At 40.8% G+C, this 18,832-nt stretch overlaps 1 protein-coding gene across 3 annotated transcripts in view; it reads right to left on the bottom strand.

Annotated features, from left to right (window-relative positions):
• Positions 1–18,832, bottom strand: part of DCAF1 (DDB1 and CUL4 associated factor 1) — a 59,861-nt gene that overhangs the window by 20,330 nt on the left and 20,699 nt on the right. For all 3 annotated transcript variants that reach the window (XM_042799824.1, XM_042799825.1, XM_032984100.2), the window contains exons 8-21: positions 18,526–18,627; positions 17,159–17,317; positions 14,469–14,648; positions 13,431–13,640; positions 12,049–12,218; positions 10,144–10,268; positions 7,798–9,058; positions 6,675–6,873; positions 5,289–5,371; positions 4,284–4,368; positions 2,619–2,852; positions 1,994–2,087; positions 1,422–1,526; positions 549–622 (exon numbers count right to left, since the gene is read on the bottom strand). In XM_042799824.1, the coding sequence (XP_042655758.1) occupies positions 549–622; positions 1,422–1,526; positions 1,994–2,087; positions 2,619–2,852; positions 4,284–4,368; positions 5,289–5,371; positions 6,675–6,873; positions 7,798–9,058; positions 10,144–10,268; positions 12,049–12,218; positions 13,431–13,640; positions 14,469–14,648; positions 17,159–17,317; positions 18,526–18,627 (3,081 nt within the window). The remainder of the gene's footprint in view (positions 1–548; positions 623–1,421; positions 1,527–1,993; positions 2,088–2,618; positions 2,853–4,283; positions 4,369–5,288; positions 5,372–6,674; positions 6,874–7,797; positions 9,059–10,143; positions 10,269–12,048; positions 12,219–13,430; positions 13,641–14,468; positions 14,649–17,158; positions 17,318–18,525; positions 18,628–18,832) is intronic.

Raw genomic sequence — 18,832 nt, 5'->3', positions numbered from 1 at the left:
TGGGCAAAGAACTGTACCCATTAGTTTAATTTTACTTCCCCCCTAACAAATCAGAAGTTTCACTCAGTAATTTTTGCTTCAAATCCTTAGCTTCTGGGATTTTGCTTAGAAAACAAGTGAAAAAGGAACAAGAGTAATTCACAGAAAAGCTCACTGGGAAGCCTCAGAAAGATTGTATTTCCCAGTTATTTGATACAGTGAAAATTTTAATTGCAAATTACTGTTATAAATAGGAAAAAAAGATGCATTCCTCTATGCTTATGAGAAGGAAAACCTCTGCACATTTTAAAGTTGGACGTGTTTGAAGAAGAGGAGCAAGTGTGTTTAGAAGTTTAAGTAATAGGAGCCAGAAAAACAAGACTGCAGTGGGTGGGCAACAAAAAGCTAACAGCATCTTTCCCATCATCAAAACACCACCACTGCTTAGGGACATGAATTTAACAGTAGGAATTCCAGAATCATCAATTCTGAAGGTTTTAAAAAGAAACGAAAAACACTGCACTCAAACCACAGCTACAAAGAGCAGAGTTTATTCTTAGCTCCTTTACCTCAATGACAGCCAGATAGCAGTCCTTACTGTCAGTGCACAAGTCAAAGATATTCCTCTTTACATCTATGGTAGCTGGAAAACATCACAAAACAAACTCAGTGGTTAACTGCATATAATTTAATGCTAACTGAAAGAAAACATCTACAATAGATGTCTAAAAGCAGATAAAATGTTGAGACAAGAAACAACAGCTGAAATAAAAGCAAAATGAACATTTGTAACTAATTCAACCTATAATAAAGAACAGGAATGCTGGAGACTGTCACAAAAAATAGACAAGTTCTTAATCTGTTCTGCACAGTGCCTCCCTCCCTTGACAATACATTTACTGGCTTCCCTAAGCACAGTAAACAAGAGATAATCTTCCAGGATAGGTGGCAACCAAGGGACTGAGTTATAAGCCGTGTCTCCTTTCAATAGCAAAAGCCACATCTGTTTCTGTCCATAGCAGCAATTAGCTTAGCTTCAGAAGCTTTGCAAGCCAGAGGCAAAACTGACAGCATTTTGAACTTCTAGCATGGGGAAATACTGTTGGGAAAAGTAAAACAAAATTAAAATAGGGAAAAAAAAAAAAAAAAAGGCCCTTTCTGAAATGAGACCAATGGCATCTTGGACAAATGACCTACTATCTCAGATCATGCCATACTTGGAAAGAGGAAAGGAAAATAAAGCCAGAACTGCAAGGAAGACAATCACATATTGAACAGGATATGATATTTGAACCTATTTCAGTGTTAAACCCAACTCTCGTGCTTCAATCAGAACAGGTCATAGCAGAAATCGTTTCATCAAACATGCAAAGGAGAGGAGAAAGTGAATGTTACTCAGCAGAACATTCAAACCAAGCTATTTGCTCCTCTCTTACACTCACCTATAGGTTTATAATCAGTTGCATTAAATGTCCTGAACGAAGAGCCAAAGGGACTTCTCATTCTCTCCTCCAGAAGGTCATCTTCATCATCTGCCTGCAACATAGCTGATACAAGGAAAGATTATTCCACAGATCCACCTTCCACTCATCATTACCATTCATCAACTTAAGATCAAATCAGACCCTGACATTAATTTTTCTTTCTACTTAATAACTTGGCAAGACCCATTTAATATATACTCTTCCAGAGCTGCCTTTATTAATACTGCAGATCACTGAAACTTAATACAGAGGACAAAATTATTTTCTCGAGAATCCTCAGATCTGCTGTTACACACATCTTTTTCAACAAGTTGATTTTTAATCTCACAAATTTGTTGTGATATTGCTGATGTCAGAGAAAATTGTCTTTGTCAGCAACACACGTAGCATAAACATCTTGAAAAAATTCCAGTTCACACAGGAAGGCCTGGAGCTAGACTGTCTGAAGCTTCCAATTTCACTGAACAAGCATCTACTTATCTCAAACCAGAGGTGACCAAGCAGAATAATGTAAGACTGAGAAATCCTACCTCCATACATAACTGTGCCAGTATAGTTGAAGACCACACGACACTGATCTAGTGCGGGTACCGTGTGTAACAAATGGAAAGTTCGTAGGTCCCACTGAAAATAAAGATAGGCTAAGGAGCAAAAATAGTTGACAGTTCCTATTTCTTTTTCAGCACAGAGGCAGACTGGTTGTATTCAAGAAACATAACTGTCCCCCTCTTGCAAATATGACAGAACCGGTGTTGGATTCTAGCACCACCATCCCTCCCACATATCCAAAATGAAAAAGCTCTTACTCAAAATGTCATTCCCAGCCATGAGAGGTTACTGCAGTAGCTTCAAGGTTGATCTTGGCAAGGGATGGGAAGAGAGCAGGGATACCACAAAGTATATTAGAAGAGAAAATCTCTATTTCTCTCTCTATGCGTTAAATATTTCCTCTAGGCCATATCAGAGGCAGAATCTAGATTTAAATTAGCTAGCTGTCTGACCATCCCCACTTACTCGATTCACAGATGAGAACTGTTGTTACCATAACCTGTAACACAATAGACCATAAATACCATTTCTGCAAATAGCTACTTGTTTATCAATACAAATTCTTTAGGTCCCAGCACATCAGTTACCACAGTGGCCAAAGGATACAATTTCTGTATTGACTATGACCTCTAGCCCATTAGGATGGAAAACACCACTGATGGTCATGTTGAATTTGTCAAACTTGTGGATGGCTTGTGCCGATCTGACATCCCAGAGGACACCATCATTTAGGACAAGGTCATCAGTGGGGTTAAAGGTGGCACAGTTCTTCTTGTAGTTGTTGGCAAGATCTGGGTTAAACAGAGTCAATAGCTTGTTGCCAGTCTGAATATCATAGATCTTTTAGATTAAAAAGAAAAAGAAAGATTAGTCACAATTTGTAATATACCTGTGCCTAAGATCACCCCATGTTCCCCCTTCTTGATTGTTTTCAGAATCACTTCATCTCCCATTTTGCTTTTCCATTTCAAGTGAGAGCATTTCAAAGACAAGCCTTCCTACCAGTCCTTTAATAGTTTTTCACAGCTGGAACCAAGTCTCATGACATGTTTCAGCCAGTACTTAGCTTTCTGCAGGTTCACTGACATATTTCAATACAATCAGGATTAGCGCCAAAGCAACTAACTCCATTATGAAAAGTGGGCTGTGAAGCTGCAGTCACAAGGTACCACTTATCCAGAAACTGTTTCAGAAATGGAACTGCTTCAAGAGCAGATCAGATTTACAAACAAATACTTCAAAGCACAGTGAAGGGGAAAAAAAAAGTCAGAAACTACAGAAAAGGAGTTAAAATTCCTGACATTTACACAGAAAGGCAACTTTCTGAACTGTGCCTCAACAAACAGTTGGAAGATAAAAAGAGGGCTTTTTAACTAGTACAAAGGTTTTATGACCATCTCAGATGAATCTGATCTATAACATCCCTCAGTGCCTAGCTCTCGTGCAAACTTAGAGAGGAAAAAATTCTCTAGAATTGGAAAACAAATCTGTTTACCAGATAAACACAATATACTAACTGATCTGACTTTCAAATAAATCCAGCTAAAAAACTGGGTAGGAATGGACAGTTCGCTTAAACAAATCAGAGCAATAAGTAAAATCATAAATAATTTGAATAAGTCACATTTCATGACAATTTTTTACGCAAATACTCTTTCAAAAGAGTCAGTGCCTATAATGAATGCAAATTAGCACTGAGAAGCAGGCTTCAGAGTGCTTCTGCATCTGCCAAATTTGCAGGTATTCATACAAAACACTGCAACAGCACTCTGAAAATATCACCGTAAAATTAAATTATCCAAAAACAAGCTGCGACTCTGGGGCTGGGGAGGGGGAGCAGGGGCAGAAGGACACTCTTAATAGGGCATTTCTCACAGCTGTTCACTGAGCTACTGTTTACTGTGGAACTTTCATTACTATTAGTGAAAAATAAGACAAAGGAGGCAACTTGGGGGGGGGGAGGGAGGGGAGGGAAGTGTCCTGCACAATCTCTGAAATGAACAAAGCAAAGCTGAGTCTACACTTGTCCAGAATACTAACCACAGAGGCAACACATCACACACTGCCTGTGCTACAGATGGTTTGGAATGGTCAAGTTTATACCCTTAAGACACAGTGAGAAGTTATTTGACACTTTCAAAGCTTTCCTCCAAAGCCTCTTAGCTCATCAGTTACACAGAGCATCATAGCACCCAGATATGTTAATAAATGTCCTGTGAAGAATTATATTCTTGTCACAGCTTCACAACCACGTCCTTTACTGGTACTTACATGGGCAATGTCCCCTTTGGTGCCAATGACCCTATCCTGAGAGTGCTTGCTGAACTCCACATAGTGGTCATCAGGGAAGGAATGCCTGTAGATAGAGTCAGTAAAGAAGTCAATGAACTGCAGATTCAAACCTCCTGTGTGAACCAAACACTACCCCAGCACCTCCAGCAGAGGCTTAACAATGCAGAAAATCGAAAATGTAAAAACAACTTTCCTTCACCATTGACCATGGCACGCCACAATGCTAAAATGCTCCACTGGCATTTCCAGGAAAAAAAATCTATTACAGACAGAGCCTTTACAGCAGAACAGTGAAAAAACCCACAAATAACAAATTCACAGACTTGTCATCAGCAGGGTTTGCCATAATCATAACACTATTTAGAGGAGTAAGCAATGACTAGCATCATGTGCATTCAAGCACACATATGCAGGCCTGATGTACACTGAACTTTCTATTCAAAGAATGCCCTCTGGCTGACCTAAAACAGGTCACACCAAAACTGTTGCTTACAACTAAGGTAGGCAACAGTCAAACCTTTGAAAAATTAAGAGCCTTCCCCCCATTGTTTATGAGAAAGAACAATTGTAAATACTGAAATCAATTTAAATAGCTTTATCCAAGTCTTGAAAATTTCACCATGCATATGACCACATTTGTAAAATTCTGTAACTGGCTACAGAAAGATTGTCAAGATAATTTACAAGCATGAGATTAAAAATACAAACATATTTGTTTGCCTTCAGGGACAAAAGTGATTTTACTGATCTAGCTTGCATTAAATAGGACTTTAGATAATTAGAATTTAACAAAGCTGTCTGTACCAAATAAAGTGGGGAAGATATCAAACATAAGAAAGGGAGCACATTTTATTTTTTCACAAGAGACATTGTGAGAGCTGTGCTGTACTGTTCATTCACAGAGTTTGCTCTCAGGGTTTCTGCCAGCAGCGAATGGTTCTTCAAACTGCAACATACCCCACTGCTGGATCAGAGTATACCTACTTCATATCAAAGACAGACTTCATTCCCCACAATGCAGAGAGAGGTTGGCTCCATGTAGCAGATGTCAGCAATAAAGATCCATCCTGCATTTCCGGGTGGGTGTGGAAGTGGAGAAAGGGAAAAGAAGACCAGGGAAAACAAGGGTTATCATTTTACCTGTACACTTTAACTTACAAGATGAGTTTAGGAACTATAGCAGATTATCCTGGTTTTGGCTGAGATAGAGCTAATTGTTGGTTTGTTGGTGGGTTTTTTGCTTTCTTCTCAGTAGCTAGACTACTGCTGTGTTTTGGCTTCAGTATGTGATTCGATACGAGAAGAATGTTGATATGTTGATAACACACTGATGTTTTTAGTTGTTGCTAAGAAATCAAGGACTTTTTAACTTCTCATGTCCTGTCTGTGTGCAGGTGCACAAGAGGCTGGGAGGGGGAAGCACAGCCAGATCAATGAACCCAAATATAATGCCATGCTCAGTGTATAGGTAAGGGTTGATTGGGAAGCTCCACTTGAGTTTTCAGGATTCTTCTCTCTTCTATGGGATCACTAGTCAGGAACAAGCTAGGCATTGCTCAGCAGGTGGTGAGCAATCACATTGTACATTATCTGTTTGTATTTTCTATTATGACTACTATTATTATAATTATTATTTTATTTCAATTGTTAAATTGTTTTTATCTCAACCTATAAGTCTCCTTACCTTTGCCCCTCCAACTCTTTCCCCCATTCCTCGGGGCTGGGAGAGAGTGAGTGAGTGGCTCCGTGGTGTTGGGCTGCCAGCAGGGTTTAAACCGTGACACAGATTTTGTGCTTACTAAATTACCCCTATGGGGATGAAGACTAGGTATCTAACACTATGTAGAATATAAAGAGCCCTTGACAAAGAAAAACAGTACAGATAACAACAGGAACAATCTTTGGTGTTAACAGCTGATAAAATCGGGATATTCCATGCCTGAATTTTGATGCCCTGCGAGTAGAGTTCATTCTGCTTATAAATCAGTTACCTTTTATTTCTTCCTAGAATCAACCCCCAAAAGACTTCTTTCTCCAACAAAGGGAGGTTATATGAAGTCTGGTATTTTATCTCACATTTATCTTAAATACATAGTCAGTTTAAGCATTTTTTTCCACTGCCAGACATATATATCAATTACTTATGAAGGCACACAGTCACTGTGCATCTTTTCCACTACCTTGGAAAGAAAAAACATAATTGTAGAACTCAGAGAGGGAGTACGTAACTATTACAACTACTTTTATGACATGCATTGCAGGCCAGCCAGTAGGTGCATTTTAGATGTACATATCCAGATGGACCCAAAACATACCAGCACTTAGGCTGCGAGAACTTCTAAAACTCAGAAAAGGGCTTTAATTGCTTACCCTGGATGGCTCAAGGTGCGTGATGGCAGAGTTATGGCAGTTGTAACTGGCCTCTTCCTGTCCACTGAATACGTTATAGAGTTTCAGCTGTCCCGTGCAAGTACCCAGCATTAAGAATCGTTCTCTTGCAGAAAACGCACAACAAGTAAAGCCACTCTCATCCTCATTTGCTTCCCTGAACACAGAAATTGGACGGAACCTAGAGAAGGTAGAAATACAAGGGTCACACAAAAGAGACTAAAAAAAGCAAAACTGAAATGTTGTGTGACGATATTAAATACAGTCCTTAAAATTCCTGTAGGTACAAGTTGCAGCTTTCTTCTAGGACAAGCCAAGTGTAAGACTAGTGCTCAAGTGAGTATGTTACAACAGTGTTTACAACAATCAAGGTTTGTTTTGCACTTCTGTTAAAGCACATCATTACACTGAAGCACCTGGAGTCTGTCTTCCTAAACTGGATTGATAGAAAACCTGTAATGCTGTCATCTGGATAAGTACAGATGGCTAGCAAAAAATTTTCTAAAACTTCTGAAACACTCAATACAAAAATGCATGGCACAGCAGCCAGATAACCTGTCATCATGATTTCCCAAGGTGATACTAGTTTCACTGTAAAGGTGTTTTCATCTATGTGTCTTTTTTTTTTAAATGAACTTTACATCATCTTCCAATTTGATCTCAGCAAAAAAAGGCCACATAAAAAGGCTAGCAACCTGTTGTGCTGTGAATTCAGCTGCAAGAGCAAAATATGGATTCCACTGTCCTGCATCTGTCAGCCAACCATCCTCCAGGCTATGCTACACTATCATTTAAAACCGGCACTACATACTTACCTTCCAAAGGAGAACAAAGAGCTATGAGCTTCATTAGTCAACCTTGCTAATGAATTAACATGAACTGAAAATGAAACGTGCTTTATGTACTAAAGGTCAGTGCTAAAGCCAAGAAAAACAGAACAACTTCTAAAAATGCCTTTCAAGGCGCTCCCACTTGTCACTGTTGAATTAAACCACTTTTCTCTCCAAGGATACTCCACTGTGGGACTGCACAGCCTGAATCCAAGCAAGGCTTTTTGACACAGGGTACGTCCTGAGAGGAATCAAGAAACATTTTTCTTCCTTACCTGCTAAATATAAGGTGTCTATCAAAGCAGCCACCATCCACCCCTCCATACTTCGGAAAGGCTGCCCTGCGGGTCAGCCGTGAGGTAAAGTTAGTTGGCGCTTGGCGCCTCTGTTTTGGCTCAGGACACTGGTGGGGAGTAAAGAGAGAAAAAGGGGGACAGGTGGCAACGGGGTTCTTGCAGCGAGCGTGCTGCTCCCTAAGGTACTCTGTGATTATACTGTCCAGCGTGGGTGGGGAAGGAAGGTGTCTGTCCAGCTGCTTTTTGATAGCTGGGCTCTGGCTGTAGGCGCCATGGTCCGATTTTTGTCGCAACACTCTGATTTTTCTGCCATTGCAGGGAGACGGCCTCTCCCTGACGAAGCTAATCCTGCCAATCAGAGGAGAGTTGCTGGCATAAGAAGGGCCTGGAAGGGCAAGTGGACCTTGGGATGCAGACGGCCTTGCCTGAGCGTGGACAGAGGCGGCAGTGGAACCTACAGAAGTGTGGCTACTCAAACGGGCTGAGATGCCGTTAGCTATGCGAGGAGTGCGAGGCAGGGTCACAGGAGAGGCAGCAGCCGCAACAGGGGTGAAGGCAGATGAATGAGATGCTGCAGTCATGGGTAGGTCAGCCTCTTTAGTAAGGACAGATGCAGTTTCTCCCAGGCCCTTCGAGATAAGATGGTTCCGAATTAGAAGCAGCAGCTCCTTCTCAGGAAACGTGATCCTTGACTGGGCCACCACATCCGCTTTCTGCAGCCGAGCCAGAGACACATCTGTGCCAATCAGCAACGGCTTCCCCGAGACACGCTCTATCAGCTCAGCAGCGTATTTGCAGAACTTCACGTGCTCACTGCGCTTGTCCTGGAGCACTGGCTCTTTCATCAGCTGCTGAATTTGACAGCTGCTGAAGAGTGGAAGCTTGCTGATAATCTGCCGGACAGTACTGCTGCGCGAGAGCCCCACCAAGGCTTTGCAGGCTAATGCTCGGATCTGATCTGCGTCTGTGATCGGCATCTTTATAGACAGCAGTGACAGCAGCACTTTGATGCCGTTGTTGGACTGTACCACATTCCACATCTTAGCTAATGTGTGCTCACTGCTCTTGGGGGCCTGAGGAAGCTTTCGCCGAGGAGTTCCAGAGATGAATTTGCCAATACTGGAGATCCGATTATCTGGGCCGCATACACAATTGATGATGATCTGAAGGGCTGATTTCTGAATCTCGGCATCATGGATGAAAAATTCACCCTCAGCAACTCCAAGGATGATACTAATACCTGTCAAGGGAAAGAAATAGTTTTTTTAGTACTCTAAAAACATATCTTATACAGTTCATCAGACAAGTAAGGGAGTCTTCAACAAATCTGATGAAAATAGGTGGTTCTCATTTTGGGAATTTCTGAAGTTCTGCTAACTAGTGTAAGACATATTATTCTACCTTCTTGGCAAAATGTTTTCCTACACTGATGCTCGTCCACTTCAGCAACAGTAAGCAGGGAGTCAAACAATCAGAGGTGATCAGGCATGGCCCAGGAATGCAAAATCTGAGATATGTGGCACGGAGAAAGATGCACAGGCATGCCTCTGATTATTACTGCAGAAAGCAACTCTCTTGTATAAATACTACCAAAGTGGAAACAGAAAGAAATGAATGGGATTGTGCTATGAAAAGGAAAGAAAAAAAAAAAAAAAAAAAATCATACCATAGCTTCCAAAAGGAGTCAGGTACAAATGAACACACACACCCCCCAGAGTTCCTATTTCATGTCTGCTTCAGAACATCAAAACCCTCACTCAAGAACGAGTTGGTGTTTGTCTAGAGAAAGGTTTTGTGCAAAAGAAATTGTCTTTTGCCTGTATCTAGTAACTCTGCCTGGCTTTTATTTTCCTCCTCTTGAAAAAAAGCCAGGCCCCAGTTAATGCATAAGCCTTAGATTTGATCCAGGCACATCTCATTCATTTGCATACTGAATTTGTGGGTAGTCAGAGCACAACTCAAACAGCAATAATTGTTCCTCTCCCACATTCTCAAATGCCATATTCCCATAAGACCTAAATTTTTAAGAAGTTGAGGAAACCTAATAGTCCCATTACAAAAGTAGATTTGCCCTTAATGAGCTCTTGAAAACAAGTGCAAGTCAAAGACCATGCCTTCAAATTTGTAATCCAACCACAGAGCTAATCATGACACAATTTTAACCACAGTCTACTCTCCCATTTCTTTGCATCCTTGATGGTAACTCTAAATACATTAATTATTTTAACCCTTGTCTCACTGCAGGTGAGAAACAGCCAGCTAAAAAAACACGTAGCAGAAGACAATTGGTAAGCGCATAAGTCATCAGAACCATATTCAGCTTACCCACAGTGGAAACAGTAGATCCAGCTTCATCTAACACATCCACAGGTTCTGCCAGCTGCAACTGTATTTTAGGAACCACAGTTAGGATGGCTAGTACATCCAAAGCATATCGTACTGTGTCATTCCTGGAAGACAAAAAGATAAGAACTTCTTACATGTGTACATACAGAGTTGTTCCAATAATATAAAATAGTTTTCAATCTACTCCAACAAATAGGACTAAATCAGTAACATCTCATGTATCTGATGGTGCTTGTTAGATTTTAGAATGTTCCACTCTTAAAGGGCTGTTCTCCACAGAAGGCAGTCCTCACACGCACACCATTGCCTGCAGTCTGTCAACACTTATCCCACACTGCCCACAGGCTCCTAAAAGCACTTTAATTTTACATTTACAAATTAAGAATGTTAAGACTTATCCACAGAAGAACTCTAAATTAAGCTTCTAAATCTAATTAACTCTACATCCTAGTTTGGAAACACTGCTGTCTAAAATACTCTGTATTTTAAGAAGGAAGTTTTTCTGAAGGGAAAGGAAACTGTTTGGCAGTAAAACTGATAATTATGATAGGGAAAAAGTCATCAACTTAGGCACTAGTTTAAAAGACACAGTTTAAGGTATGTAGAAGATGAAAAGGGCTGTTAAGCAAGAGGTAAAAGAGCAGAACAATGGAAGAAAGAGGGGGAAGGTTTGTAAACCTCTCTGGAAAGGTAGGAGTTAATCCAGGTACCAATTAGGAAACAGCTGCAGAGTAAGAAACAGGAGAACAGAAACTACCCAGGAGAGTGCAACCTGAGAGAGAGAGAGGGAGGCAGGGGACTGCAAAAGCAAAGCAGGTTTCAAAGGCTTTTAAGTTAAGTTAGGAAAGGAGCTCCTGCAGGCTGCAGAAATAAGGAGGAATGAGTCCTGGTGAGAAGAATACTGCTGATGACAACTAGTTATAGCAGACAGTGACTCACCACTGAACAGCTCTCTAGAGAGAACTAGAGCTTCACTCTGGGGAGCAGATGGTCATTAAGATAAACAGAGGCTGGAACTTTGCACCCATCCTCCTTCTGAACTGGGAACAGGATCCTAAAGGTATTCTATCAGAGCCCAGTGGCAGTTCCCTTTCTTTCATAACAGTAAGGGTGCCGCAGATTTTTTTTTGGGGTAGGGAGGTGGGGGGAAGAGGTGCCACAGAAAGATAACAGAATATCACAGTGCCCCCACAGCTTGTCTGCAGCTAAGACAAGGGGGAAAACATCATAAGGTGAGCCCCTCTACCAAGGTGTTAACAGCTGGTGGTGTATCATCTAGGGATATGAACCTCAGCAATGCACATTAACAATCTCCAGTCTTTTTCCTCTCTCAAATGTGGGCTTGTTGCATATATTCACACAACTCCCCTGCACAACTGTATCTGCTCAGTAAATTCTAAATACCAACAAATCAATACAGTGATACACAGTGTCCTCTCAAGTCAGCTAAACCTACTACATCCAAACAGACATTCCACCTGTGTCAAGGATTAAGGTACACCTTCATTTCACCCTCTACTTAGAGAAAGGCTAGAAAACCTTCAAACAAAAAGGTAAACAAATTTTGAGACAGATAGGAAGTGGCACAGAACTGTGATTAAGCTCTACTATGACAATGATTTCTCAGAAATCAAAGGCCTGAGGCATTCTGGCTCTTCAGAAGTCTCACGACATCCCCCTCTCTACCTCAAAATTTTACACCTGCTTCCCACGGTGTTAACTTTTATAAGCACTATGTAGCCACAGCACAGGCCCTAACAGCACTAACCAGTATGTACCTATTCTAAATGCTATCAGAGAGGTAGAAAAATCTAGAAATCTAATGTCCTACCTAAGAGTCACAACTTTCTGCACTAAAATACAGTACTACAGCAAACAGCTCACCTTGCATAGTATGTCTTCCAGTTGCACGCTATTGAAATGAGCTGAAGCATGAGTTGGACACAAGACAATTTAAGAAAAACCTCTGCTGGCTCCCAGTAGAGCTGTGCTGGACCATACTCAATCAGGAACTCCATCATTTCTACAATCTGCTCATGAGTATATGAACAGGCCTGCAGGGAAGTGAGTTGGAAGCATTAGAAAGAGATGACAAGGGTTACAAACTTGCACATCAAGTCCCCCAATGCTGGGATTTAACAGGAACTGCATCCACAAAGAGTGGACTACCACTATCTCTTGCAGATTAAGTATTATTTACTTCCTGGTTTATTCCCCAATTATAAAAGAATACAGCAATTGTCACTGTAATAGACAGTGATAAGTTTAAAACCTATATCCTTTAAGTTCCTTTGCAGTCTTAGAAGGCTTAAGCCAATTTAAGAATAAAAGTTACATTACATTAAAATTCTACTCTGCTTTTAAGTTACTAATCCAGTAGTTACTAGACCATCGTTCGAAATAAATTTCTGCTGTAATATTAAAAAAGGCTGTAAAAATATTCAATTATAGTTTCTAAGTTCTGACTACAAATCATAGTAAAGAAAAAAGGAAATGCCTTCTTTTTTAAAAAAAATTACACAAGAAGGTAACTCCTTATACATATTTCTTTAGTTACTGAAAATAAGTGATTTTTGCAGAAGTAAAAAATCCCTGATGTTTTCTTATTTCAGCTCTTCCAGAAAACCATCATAAATTAAACCAGAAACCACAGGTGAATGCTCCCTCAAAACAAGCAGCCATCAAATTCAAGTTTGGTGTGGGTTTTTTTGTTTTTTTTTTTTTTTTTTTTTTTTTTTGTTGTTTTTTTTTTTTTAGAAATATCACTGCTAGGAGAAAGTAGGAAAAAAAAAAGTCACGGCCAACACAAGAATCTCCCAGGTCATTACTAAAAACTATGGTGTGCAAAAGACACATTTCAGTTGTCATTATCAAATTAAACTTATTTCCAAGTTTTTCAACATTATGCACTTTCCTATATATACAGATTTTGTCCTTTCAGAGATTAAAATCATAGAAAAACCCACAAGTCACAAAAATTACATGCCTTCAACCTTTCTGAGAGCTGGAAAGGGAACTACATTAGATGAGAAGGAACCTTAATCAAATGTAGATCAGACGAACCTCAAACGCTCTTCTGTATTTTTCTATTACAGTGTTATTCCAAAAGGCAGGAAAAAAGTACAAATAAAAAAAAATCCTACCCCTATAAATTGCACACTGCCTAGTTATGCCACTGGTTTCAAAGGACATCCATGTATTCCTGCAGCTTGAATTTCCTTGAAAAATGTAATAATCATATTAAAAGCTTGAAACATGCTACTCACCTTGTAGGGGGGCTGCGGGTGGACCAGAATGCCACCTTCAGTGCGTTGGAGTGACTGCTTCACCTGTTCAAGCTTGATAGCAAGGTGGGCCTCAAAGTATCTACGCAAGGCCATGCAGGTGTGTTTCCCAGTCTGGCGACTGGCAAAGATCTCATCATCACTCAAGAGAGCTCCTTGGTCTTCGAGGTTTAAGATCTCAAGAGTGCTTATCTTCAGAAAGAGGTTGGGTGGGAAAAAAAGTTTTATCAGCTTACTCTTCAGACAAAAAAAAAAAAGCGCACCTACAGTTCTCAGCTGCACTTGTACCAAACCCAAACTTAGGTTGCTATGCAAGGCACACAAGCACACTCTCTGAAATAGTAAGTCTTAAAAGAACCATTCCCCCTCCTTCACTGTCTATGAAGAAAGAAATCCAAAAGCTACATCAGTGTAGAGCTGGAGGCAGTGTTGTGCCCAATACCATTAGGCATTATATTACACAACACAAAGTGTGCTTACACCTTGCAATGCTGATGTCCCCAAGTTAGATACAGCACAAGCTCTTAGGACTGTGAAGCAACGCCACACAAACATACCAGCTATGTACATAAATCGTATAATTTGTGCTTATAAAGTGCTGTGGTTACTACAGCACAAATGCAGCTGTACCTCTCCTGGAACAAGGCATGATTTATCTGAACTCAAAAGGGTGCATGACAATACTGCACATGTATGTGGAATAGTGAGAAACATATGAACTACCACTAAGCCACCACTGTTTTGAGTAAGTACTGCTTAACCTATGAGTTGCACCTAAAAGGGTCCCAAGGGTAGCAAGTCTCTGAACAATAACCATAATAAGAAGAAAAATAATAAATATAAAGGGATCCATGTGTATGTTGCTTAGAAAATTCACACCACACCTCTCCATCTCTTGGGAGCCAAGGAGGAAAAACACAAACAAACCAAACAAAGAACAGAACTCTCCACAGCTGTACTTCAAAGGGTGCAAAACCTGACACTAAAACCCAGTTCGCCACATAAAACTACAAGCCTTACCAGGTTAACCAGACGTCGAAGGCCATCATGCCTGTCAAAAAGCTCCAGGACAGCACGGAAGGAGAAGCAAATGGAGAAGAACATGGTAGCATGGCAGCAGCCCGAGGCATGGGAGCACTCCATTAGCCATAAGGTGTAGTTTACGACATCTGAAAGCACATTATGGGGATGCATGCATACCTAGAAAGCAAAAGAACATTCTTAAGAAGGACTTCAAACAGATTGCTAAAGAGAATTTGTTCAAGGAGAATGAGAGTTCTGAGGGGCAAACAGTCAGAGGACAAATGTCAGTTACTCCCACAGCCTGACTTGGGACATCTGAGACATGAAATAAAAAGTCCCATTTCCAGACCAGTAAAAGAAAGTCCCTGTGAGACTAATAAAAGCTATGATGTGGCAGTGTAGGACTAACAATTGGTCCATTCCCAGACCTAAACACAGTACAGCAGTCTTAGTGTAGTATAATTCCAGAGAGTTCTTCTCCACGCTACTTCAAGCTATCCCAAGAATGCTTCGCTGGAGGCAGAGAAGGAAGAAAAGTTTCCACTGAACAAAAACTCTTCTTAGTGTAACAGTATCATACGCTATGTCGAAGTTCTGGCAAACCCTGGGAGCACTGAAGTCTAGGGGAATTGCAAGAATCATCAAATGCAAATCTAAACCTTGACTCTACAACTGAGCCAGTCCTTTTCTTCTCTCAGTCCTGCCCCTGCTCAGAATGGCACTTGTGCTCAGAATGGCACTTGTGCATACGTTTGTCAGCTTCCAACAATGAGGAACCCAGAACCTCCTGCTGGGGTCAGCGCCAAGAGGAGCAACACAGAGAGCTGAACCACTGGCACCAGCTGCTATACGCCAAGTCTGCAGATTTTTTAGTCTCTTCTCTGATGGTGTTGGACATACAAGAACACAGCGCTACCAGCTCCAGCCTTGCTTCCACCCCAAGACCTGAGGCTTGGCACGGACTAAGTGACAAAGGACTACTCCTTGAAACTGGCTTCATCTAAAATCCAAAGACAAGATCGGAGCGTACCACAGAAACCTGCTCTGCCTGGTATCTCTAGATACTGGGGATAGCATCTGGCAGATGAGACAATGTCACTACAAAACAGCTGCATGGTTTTATGACATGGCCTGAGGATGTCAGGCAGAAGGAATCCTCATGCAGCACCCTGCCACAGCTTTTGGTTTTCCTTTTGAACTACCATGCAAGCAGCAAGAGGAATCGGGGCGGGGGGGAAGAATTAAAAAAGGGAAAATAAAGTTTTCTCATTACAAAGTTCAGAGAAACAACAAAGCAGATAACATGCAGCCAGAGTCCATCTTTCTGACACAATGGACGAAAAGAACTGGAGGGAACATTACTCCCATTTCACCTTTCTTGCCCTCATAAGGGAGATGTAATACAGGGCACAGACAGCCCTGATCGATTGCGATTACCAAAAGGTTCTTGAACTCGTGCATATAAATGCCTGCAGATCACAAATGCCAGCAGAATCTGTACAGACACGGCTTTAAACAACCACTACCAGTCCGGCTTCTACATGCCCAGGAGTGTTAAGCATCTGAAATCACAACACACAGTCAGACAGCATCAAAGACTAAGAAAGAATAAGCAGAAATGTACACTTACTAGTTTAACTGCTTCCATTCTCAGCTGAAAAAACCCCTACAATACTGGACAGAGCCAGGGACAGGCCAGGAATCAAAAGCCATCACTCAAAGTAGAGCAGAGTTGGAAGGCTTAAGGCTACAACTATTGCAGTTACTTTGAGTGAATCTTAGAGCAGGATGATCCTGTATGCCAGTACTAATGCTCACAAGCTGAAAGCTAATCTATTTTTTTTTTCTGTGCATGGTACCAACCAGAATAAACTGGATCAGTTCATAGATCTGGCTCAACACGCATGTGCTACTGCCACTACAAATAATAAAAAAGGAAACAGATTCACTGTTTAAAGGACCTGGCAAACTGAAGCTTAAGGGTGCATGGCCATATCAACCGGTCTAAAGGGATGCTTAATGGAAGAACACCACTGAACTGAGAGGAGAATTTCTTTTAAGAATGATTTTTTTTTCTATGTTAAAATATGAGGTGAGGAACTTTACCTTCATTATCAGCTGTTTTAACACTTAAGGGTTCTCTGGCCTGAGCTTATAGTGTCATCTGAACAATGCAGACCAGATCTGCATTGGTGGTCTGCTGCACTCTAACACCACCTCAGAAGTTGTGCTGCTGTGTGGAATCTGAGGTACTGTGTAACACTGAAGCTATCCACACCAGGACTGTGCATGCAAGAAACAGTCTCAGGTATAGGAGTCTGTTGGAACAGATGGGAAAGGCAAGACAAATGAGAATGGAAGAGTTGTTCTCCCCTCCCCCTTTTCTTTTTATTTTTTTCATTTGAGGTAAAGAGGGAAGAATAGGATGAAGAGGGTGATGAAAGTATTGAGACAATGCCACGACAGAGGTCTTCAGTTAATTCCCTAGGAACTGAAATCCATACCCTTGAAACAAATACTCAAATACACCATTATTTATACACTTCATATTGCCCCACCATCTACCAGAGTCTTCTATATAAATTTGCTTTTTAGCTTAGGAAATGTTTATTCGCTGTTTTAACACAGGTAGAAACACCAGGAAACAGTGCAAATCACTGCAATGCCAGTAAAAGAATGCCTCTTACCCTCTCCATTGCATCTTGATTGTAAGACAAATAATATAAGCACATGGAGACCCCTGTTGCTGCCATGGAAGGACGAGGAATCTCCAGCAACTTTTGTACTCCTCCATGAGCAACAAACTCCGTTGCAAACTTGTTGTGCAGCAGCAATGATGCCAAATGCTAAGGACAGATAAAAGCAGATTAGACTAGAATTCTTCAAACTGTCATCAATTCCATCCCCCACCCCGTAGAAAAACAGATGGCAGAAAAAAAAAAAAAAGCAGCGCTCCCTGCTTTGTCCACCTTATTTCCTCCTCCCATTATAATTACTTGCAGAATGGAGTATTTATCCCAGTGACAAAAGCAAAAAAGACACTATCACTTTGTTTCATACATCTTGCAAAAGAAATACAAGAAAAGCAGAGCAACTCAGAAATCATCCATTAGGCCACCTTAAGTCTTCCTATTCTTTTCATATTAACTTGCTTTCTGTTATCACTAAGAAATATTTAAATTTGCATCCACACTTAGTATATACCATATTGCTGGCAAGAATAATTTTACAATGTGAAGTTTAAAGGCAATTGTTAAAACGGAAGTCTGCAGCTGCACTGAGGTTTACTACACACTACTATTCTGTATTACCAGCACCTTAAGAGAAAACAGTAAGAACCATTGTAAACCCCACTCCACTCCCAGCTGAGGTAACCTACACCTTTTATAGGAACACTGCTCCTTGGAAATATATTCTCAGACAAATGAAAATGAAACAGAGAGAAAGATTACACTGGAGGATCAGAGGCAGAGAAGTTACTGTGAAAGAGGGAAAGAATGCACGGAAAAATATAACTTGTGCTGCTGCACTTCAGGTTATTTTGTGTGGTTTTGTACCTCAGGGAGGTGACCTTAAAGACTACTCATACAAAACTATTGTATTTCAAACAATAAGCTCAGAGATGTCATGCTAGGGCTTCTGGGAGTAAGATGCTTATGCTTCTTAACTCTCAGAAATGTCCCTTGAGATGACAGGCAGTGGAACAACTCAGGAATGCCATCTAAGGGCAGCAGCAACACAAGCATTTAACAGAAAAAGGGATTTTTATTATCTTCAGATAAGCAGATGGCAGGTTAAATTAATGGCACTTCTTGCACAATTAAGCTCTTTTTATCCCCTCTCCCCTTTCCTTTTAATTTAAATACTTGAGAGTTCCAAAGACAAAAGTACAATGCATTCAAGTTGAGTAAAAGCCAATTCCAATCCTAGGGAATGCTGCAAGATACACAGGCCCTGAAGAAAGCAAGCATTTGCCTTTGATGCCTGCAGTAGACATATATTCAATGCTTTTACAATGTTTAGGTACTTTTTATGCATTATGAAAGTAATTTACCTTAAGGGCTTCAAAAGTGAGCAGCACATCGTTGGTTCGCTTCAAATCGATGTAATAAATCATCAGCTCCCTTGATCCCAGTTGCATAAAGATGGGTAGTAGCTGAAAAAAATAAAAATGGGAGACTAGCTGAATGTTTCACGGGAAATACAAGGTCTGTTTTGGTTTTCACTCTCACAAACCCCCAGTTTTCCCCTATTAGCAGATACCTGTTATGAGAGGTCAGTGGTAACCAGCTCCATCCATAGGAAGCAATAAAGGTTAACAGACCTCTTGTAATACATCTGCTGACTGCAGCAAGGTGCAT

Source organism: Tyto alba, unplaced genomic scaffold, assembly GCF_018691265.1.
Source record: "Tyto alba isolate M040663 unplaced genomic scaffold, T.alba_DEE_v4.0 Super-Scaffold_3, whole genome shotgun sequence".
Lineage (NCBI taxonomy): Eukaryota > Metazoa > Chordata > Aves > Strigiformes > Tytonidae > Tyto > Tyto alba.
The sequence above is the reverse complement of the archived record's forward strand: the minus strand, read 5'-3'. Positions and strand labels throughout refer to the sequence as shown.